Source organism: Tamandua tetradactyla, chromosome 13 (genome assembly GCF_023851605.1).
Source record: "Tamandua tetradactyla isolate mTamTet1 chromosome 13, mTamTet1.pri, whole genome shotgun sequence".
NCBI classification, from domain to species: domain Eukaryota; kingdom Metazoa; phylum Chordata; class Mammalia; order Pilosa; family Myrmecophagidae; genus Tamandua; species Tamandua tetradactyla.
Window position 1 is genome coordinate 95,679,233 of NC_135339.1, and position 8,017 is coordinate 95,687,249.

Here is an 8,017-nt window from a genome sequence, read left to right on the forward strand (position 1 = left end):
ACAATTGCCAAGACATGGAAACAATCCAGGTGCCCATCAAAAGACAAGTGGATAAACAAAATGTGGTACATACATACGATGGAATATTTTATGCACCATTTAGACAAAACGATGTCCCGAAACATATGACAACATTGGATGAACGTTGAAGACATAATGCTGAGTGAAATAAGTCAGACACAAAAGGACAGATACTGTATGATCCCGTTATTATGGCTGTGATTAAACCGCCATGTTTTGGAGCAGCTAGAAGGAAAAATCTGCAATGAGGGCATGGGAGCCCATGACAAACCCTGGGACCTGTTCTGTAGCTGCTTGTTGAAGTGTATATATATGTTGTTGTCCTTTTTCTTTTTCTTTGTATATATACATATACGTATATTTTATATTTTACAACTTTTTTCTTCTTTGTATATATATTTTACAACTAAAAATGGTTTAATAAACTATAGGCAGTTACAGTAATATTAGATAAAATAAATTCTTGAAATAAAAAATTTGAAAAATATTTAGTAATATAGCTTACTACTAAAGGAAAGTTGATATTTGTAATAACCTTTTTTTTTTTGGATGGGCAGGCACTGGGAATCGAGTCCAGGTCTCTGGCATGGCAGGCGAGAACTCTGCCACTGTGCCACCCGCCCGCCCTTATAGTAACGTTTTACTTGATATTTTGAGAATGCACAAAGTTTTGCTAGTTAATCAAGTGGCATTTAAGACACTGTTTAATATTTAGAATTCAGGTATCTGATATCTGTATTTATAGATCTTTTTCCTTCCTTGCTTTAATTTTAAATTGGTTTCTGAAACATATTGTACAAACAGGCTTTATGATGATTGCTTGGATTTTTTTTTAAGTTGCCTATGGATAAGCTAAATAAGGTATCCATTTTTTGTGGTTAAGATTTCCATATGCTTATTGTTAAAACATTTGTATCTTCATATTTTCCTGAAATCAGGAAAATATTTAGTAACATAGGTCATTACTATAGCAAAGCATATATTTTTAAGAGCTTTCTACTTGATATTTTGAGAACATTCACAGTTTTGACAGCTGATTGAGTGGAATCTAAGTTAGTGTTTAATATTTAGAATTTAAGAACTTCGCTATTTAAATTAGTAGATTTTTTTCCTTGTTGCCTCAATTTTAAATTGGTTTATGAAACTACAAACACTGGCTTTACAACGATTATATGGATACTTTCTTTAAATATGCCTACGGTTAAGCTAAGATTTAATTTAAGATGTTTTCTTAAATTAAAAAAATATTTATTTTTAAATAAAAAAACAAATTTAGAAAGGGGGTAGCTCCCCCCTCCCCCTCCCCAAGACCTCTGGTTCCTTCCAGAGGTGACAGACGCCCTCGTGCACAAGATGGGACTTGTGACCGGCCGGTCCCCCTACTGAACGCCGGGGCCAGCGGCCATGCTGTGCTGCCTGGGGCAAGGGACGGCTGGCTGCAGGACACACAGTGACGTGCTCAGGGCTGTAAGGAAACTGTCCTAGGGAAGAGGGGACATTTGGACGTGTAAACAGGGGAATTCCTAGGACTGCACACTGGACACATGCGGGGCAGCAGGCAGGGAGGCCTTCGGCTTTGGTGGTCGCTGATCTGGAAACTCACCGCATGGCTATGCCTGAAGGACAGCACATGGGCAGGTCAGCCTACAAAGACGGAAAAGGCATTTTCTTTTTTCCTTCTTCTTTTTTTTAACTCAGCTCCTGATATTCGAGGAGAGCTGTGTCATAACACTCGCTGGATACAAGTTAAGGAGCGAATGCCACAGTCTAAATGTCAGCCACAGCACACACCAAAACATCCAGGTTTCAACAAAAGGTTTCAAAGCACACAAAGACTCAGGAAGTGACGGCACAGGCAAAGGAGAAAGTTAAAGCATTAGAAGCCATGGATGAAGAGGGCCAGGCCTGGGACAGTCCAGACAAAGACCTCAAAAAAATGGTCCTACTGAGAGAGTTCAGATACAGCCGAGAGGCTACTCTGGGGGTTGCTCTTATGAAAGCTTCAGGTAGACCTTGCTACCTGTCATAACCTGCCAACCCCCAACCAGGGCCATTCCAGCCAATCCTAAAGAACACCTAGGGCAATATATAAGATTCCACAAGGGCTCCAGGCACTAGAGTAACTTTCCAGAAACCTACAAACTCCAGATGGGTCCCTGGTCCAGATAAGCCCTGAAACCTAGAGGGCCCAGCCTCTCCAGAACATCAGATAGTCCCATCTTCCTACCCCATATTAGTGGCAGACACTTCCAACATGAAAAAGTTAGAATGGCCATAACCCCTATAACCCTAAAGAGAGGGATGGAAAGATCAAAGGGGAAGGTGGAATTATACAGAGAAGATAGGATTTAACAAATGAATATGAATGCTGAATCATTAAATTGATATCTCTTTTAGTCTCCAGCATTTTAGAGCAGCTAGAAGTAAAAACCTAAAATTGTGGAATTGTAACCCATACCAAACTCTGAAATCTATTCTACAACTAATTGTTGTTCTGTGCTTTGAAGTTTGTTGCTTTTTTGATATATGTTATTTTTCATACACAAAAAAAGAAAAAAAGTTGATTGTGATGATAAAAATATATTTAAGCCCTCTAGCCTCCTATGTTCTGGAGCAGCTAGAAGGAAAAATATGAGAGGATCTAATGGTAGCCCATGACAAACTCTGGAATCTGTCCTGAAACCACTTGCTGAAGAGTGCTTTGAAAACTATTGCTTTGCTATTACTTTGCTTTGTATATATGTTCTATTATACAATAAAAAAAGTTTTTTAAAAAGTTGAAAAAAAATGGTCCTAAATATTCTCAAAGAGCTATAGGAAAACATGAACAAAGAACTAAAGGAATCAGGAAAGTGATGGGTGAACAAGAAGGGAACAGCAGCAAACGGGGAAATTGTGAAACAGAACCAACCAGAGCTGAAGGCCACGGTAACAGAAATGAAACGCAGATTGGAGCTGGTGACAGAATCAGTGCCGAGACGAGACCAGTGAAATCGCAGCCTGAGGAGCAGAAGGCAGGATGAGGAAGGGAACGGAGCCTGCCCACGCCGTCCAGCGCATCGGAACGCACACTGTGGGAGTTCTGGGAGAAGAGAGAAAATCCAGAACACAATGGCAGAACACTTCCCAAAGTTAATGGAAGACGTACATATACACATCCAGGATGCTCAAAGGAACTCCAAACAGGATAAACCCAAACAGACCCACACGGCAGTATATACTCAGATTGTCAAATGCCAAAGATAAATAATATTCTTTATCTCTTTATAGAGAGAGGGTGTTCAATAAAATCAAATGCAGATTTCTCACCAAAAACCATGGAGGCAAGATGGCAGTGGGATGACATACTTCAAGTGCTGAAAGCAAAAAATTGCCAACCAAGAACTCTATATCTGACAAAACCATCTTTCAAAAATGAGGGAAAGATGACGCTATTCCGAGATAAACAAAAGCAGAGGGAGTTTGTCACCACTAGACCTGCCCTACAACAGATGCTAAAGGGAGTGCTGCAGACTGAAGGGAAAGAAAGCTGGACAATAGACTGAAACTGCAGGAAGAAATAAAGAGCTCCAATAACTGTAATGATGTGGGGTACTGTAAATGCTAGTGCAATTGGACCTTTGGTTTCTAACTCTACTTTTTACTTCCTACAGGATCTGGAAGGCAGTTGCAAAGCCAAGCCCTTAACCTTGAGGCTTGCTCTTGTGAAGCTTATGTAGGTAGCGGAGAAGCTTAGCCTACCTATTGGTATGCCTAAGAGCTACTTCTGGAGGACCTCTGCTGTTGCTCAGATGTGGCCTCAGTCTCTCTAAGCCCAACTCTGCAAGTGAAATCACTGCCCTCCCCCCTACATGGGACATGACATCCAGGGGTGAAAGTCTCCCTGGTGACATGGGAGAGGACTTCCAGGGATGAGCCTGGCCCTGGCACCATGGGATCAACAGTGCCATCCTGACCAAAAGGGGGAAAAGAAATATAATAATAAAAAAAAAAGTATCAGTGGCTGAGCGAATTCAATCAGAATCAAGAGGCTACACTGGTGGTCACTCTTACCCATGCTTCAGCTAGACATTGCTACTTATCATGGTTTGCCAAACCCCAACCAAAATCATTCCTGCCAACCCTAAAAAACAGCTAAGGCTTTATCTGAGATGCTGCAAAAGTTCCAGGCACTAAGACTACTTTCCAGAAACCTACAACTTCCGGATAGGTTCCTAGGCCAGATAAGTCCTGAAACCCAGAGGGCCCAGCCTCTCCATAACATCAGCCAGTTCCATCCCCCAACCCTATATTATCGACAGCCCCATCCAACATGGAAAAGTTCGAGTGGGCATAGCCCAAATATCCCTAAAGATTGGGGGAAAGATCAAAGGTGATGGTGGAGTTATACAGAAAAGGTAGGGTTTAACAAATAAGTATGATTGCTGAATTATTATACTGATATTTCTTTTAGTCTCCCGTGTCTTGGAGCAGCTAAAAGTAAGAACCTAAAATTGTGGAACTGTTACCTGTAACAAACTCTGAAATCTGTCCTACAACTAATTGTTGCCGTATGCTTTGAAATTCGTTGCTTTTTTTTTTATGCATGCATGCATGTTATTTTCACAATTAAAAAATAGTGAAAAATATGATGACAAATCCGTGGTTTGGGATTCATAAGGTATAAACTGTAATGTGTGACAGGAACCACACAGAGGTGGGGGTGGGGGCACGGGTCAGTAGCTCATCAATGCGTATTTATGCTACTGAAGTTAAGCTGGTAGCAAAGCAAATGAGACTTTACAGATTTAGGCTGTTAAATTTAAGCCCCACAGCAACTAAGACCAAAGCGTCAGAGACCATGCAAGCTCTTAGAGCCAGAAATTAGAGGACAGGGTCCAGGGGCAGGGGGAATGAGGGTTAATGCAAAATGGGTGTGGGGCTTCTGGATGGGAGATGGGAAGGTTCTAGAACTGGACGGTGGGGAGGGCACCACCAGGTCGCGGACAGGGTTAGTTAGTCCCACTGGACAGAACGCGCAGGAGTGGCTGAGGTGGGACGGTGTCTACTATATATGTGTTCCCACAATTAAAAAAAGAACTAAAGAGCCAGCACCACTAAATGCAACCCGTGGTCTGGGATGGCATCCAGCAAAGGAGGAGAAAAGGCTCGCAAGGACAGCACTGGGACCGTATGAAACAACTGGAATATAGACCGTAAACTTCACACCAATGTTGAATTGCTTTAACTTGATAACTGCAGTTAGGTGTTAAATGAGCTAGCGCCTTGTTCTCAGGAAACATGGAAGCATCCAGTGTTCAAGGAGTGACGCATACAACCTACCACAACCATTCAGAAATCAAATGCCAGACGGAGGGTGGATAAAGGGAATGAGAGGGCAAACGTGGCAAAAACTTAAAATTGGCGGATCTGGTGGGGGAACCGTGGGTATGTTGGTGTTCTCTGCGGGGGGTAGGGGTTGTATTATTTTTGTAACTGTCCTGAAAGTTTGAAAATCAAAAAAACACAAGCAACCCATTTTTAAATAGCAAAGATTTATGAAGCACTTCACAAAAAAAAAGCTATTCCAAAGGTCCTGAAGGACATGGAAACTCGCCCTGTGACATCATTCTTCAGGAAAATGAAAACCAAAACCACAGTGAAACACCGCCACAGTCACAGCAGGGGTAACGTTAAGAACAGGCAATACCAAGTGTCGTCGGGAACACGGCACACGTGGACCTCCTGGGGCACTGAGCAGGCGGAGCAAAACGGTAGCACCAGCTGGAAAACTGTGTGGTCAAATCTCCCGAAGCCACACCCATCCCTTCCGCATCCACAGCTCTTCCGCTTCTAAGGACAGACCGGGAGAATCCAAACAGAAGCTCAGCGCAAGCAAGGCTTGAACTAGAGGGTTCCATCAGTTTCGCTCAAAGGGGCCCCTAACTGGAAGCAACCCGAGGCCCGTGGGCGGTGAAGGGGACTTGTGCGGCGGGACGTGCGTGTCCATCTGACCAGGCGGCCAAAGGGAATAAGTCTGGAGGTGCAACCCCGCGGGGCCGGCAGGACTTCACCCGCGGGGCAGGAGGCAGGCGGGCGCGTTCCGCGCCGGGCCATTCCACGTGGGAAGTTCTAGAATAGGCTGACGTGACCGGCCAGCGGGGGGAGGCCGAACCCCGAACCCCAGCCCCTGGCGAGGAAGGCCGCGCCCTCCGCACCCCCAAAACGTTCCGCAGTTCCGTCCGGGCGGCGGTCAAAGGGCGCGGCACAGGCGTAAACCTTGAGGACCCCGCGCGCCCCGTGCGCCGACTGGGCTGCCCTCCGCGGTCCCCTAAAGCGCCGTCACCGCGGCCCTGCAGGTTCCTTCCCCGCAGGAGGGAGCACGCAGCCGAGGCGCCCAGGGGCAGGGCGCGGACCGCCGGGGCAGGAGGCCGGGGCGCGGCAGGCGGAGAGGTGGGGCGGACGGGGGCGGGCCTGGCGGGTGGGAGGGACGCGTAGACCCCGCCGCTCCGGGGTGGGCCGGCGGCCGCGCAGGGTCATCAGAGCGCGTGTGGGCGACACGGCCGGCGCCCGCTTGCAGTTCCCCAACCCCGCGAGCCCCCGAACCCCCAGCTCCGGCAGCGACATGCTGCTCCGGCCCCGGCGGCCGCCCCCTCTAGCGGCCCCCGCCCTGCGGTCCCCGGCCAGCCCGGAGCCGGAGCCGGAGCTGCGGCCCGCGGGAGGCGCCCCGGGAACTCCCCCTGGAGGGCCCAATGGGCCTGCCTCGCCAGGCGCGTTGGCGGCGCCCGTGTCCCCCGGCTCGGCGCAGCGCGCGCCCTGGAGCGCCCGGGAGACGGAGCTGCTGCTGGACACGTTGCTGCAGCCGGCCGTGTGGCGCGCGCTTCTGCTCGACCGCCGCCAGGCCCTGCCCACCTACCGCCGCGTGTCGGCCGCGCTGGCCCGCCAGCAGGTGCGGCGCACGCCCGCGCAGTGCCGTCGCCGCTACAAGTTTCTCAAGGACAAGCTGCGCGACGCGCACGGACAGCCCCCGGGGCCCTTCGACGCGCAAATCCGGGAGCTCATGCGGCTGCTGGGCGACCACGGGCGCCGGCGGGGCCGCCGCCGCTCCCCGGGACCCGGCCGCCCCCAGCGCGGCCGCCGCCCGGCCCCCCAGCCCAACCCCATCCCGGACGAGCCAGGTAGGCGAGGCGGGGAGGACGGTGAGGCGGGGGGACAAGGGGCGGGCTGTCGCGACCCGACCGGACCACCGTGCCCGCCATCCCCAGGCGCTTCGCCGCTGCAGACCGACCACGACCCCGACGCGGAACCCACCTGGACGCTCCGGTTCAGCCCGTCGCCGCCGAGGCCTGCGGGCACCGCCCACGCCCCTGGCTCCCCGCCGCCGCCGGCCCCCGCCGCGGCCGCCGGGCCCACCGGCACTGCCGCTTGGGGAGACGCGGAGCCGCCGCCAGGCCGCCCCGAGGCGCCCACGCCCCCGCAGGTCGCGCCCTCGTCGCTGAGCGACTCCCTTCTGGAAGCCCTGGGACACCTAGGCGACGTCACGGCCATCCTGGGTCCACTGCGCGACCAGCTGCTGACGCTGAACCAGCACATAGAGCAGCTGCGCGGCTCCTTCGACCAGACCGTGACCCTGGCGGTCGGCTTCCTTGTGGGCAGCGCGGCCAGCGAGCGAGGCCTGCTGGGCCCCCGGCAGTGAGGCCCAGAGCCCGAGCCCCCACCCCGCCACCCCCGCCTTGCCCCTGCTCCCTGTTTTCTGCAGCTCTTTCCTATCCAAAATAGGGTTCAATAAAAAAGGTAGTTTTTCCCCACTTTGGCTGAATGCTTCTAAGTCCTGTGGCTGGGTGAGACCCACCCGCTGGAGGTGGTCTTGAGCCTGGGTTTCCTGTTGCTATCAGGTCAAGGCTAAAAAGCTTCCACGACCCAGGGAAGGCAGGAGGGGTCCCTGGCTGCACGTGCCTGGAGCAGGCTGGGCTCTGCTGACTGCGCCCCTGGGGTGCACACACATGGAGCCTCAGTG

At 50.6% G+C, this 8,017-nt stretch overlaps 1 protein-coding gene across 1 annotated transcript; it reads left to right on the forward strand.

Annotated features, from left to right (window-relative positions):
* Positions 1 to 6,564: 6,564 nt before the first annotated feature.
* Positions 6,565 to 7,799, forward strand: UTF1 (undifferentiated embryonic cell transcription factor 1). The gene is made up of 2 exons (XM_077124444.1): positions 6,565 to 7,178; positions 7,266 to 7,799. Exons 1-2 carry the CDS (start codon positions 6,626 to 6,628, stop codon positions 7,694 to 7,696), a joined length of 984 nt encoding a protein of 327 aa, XP_076980559.1. The 5' UTR covers positions 6,565 to 6,625; the 3' UTR covers positions 7,697 to 7,799.
* The last annotated feature ends 218 nt before the right edge of the window (positions 7,800 to 8,017 follow it).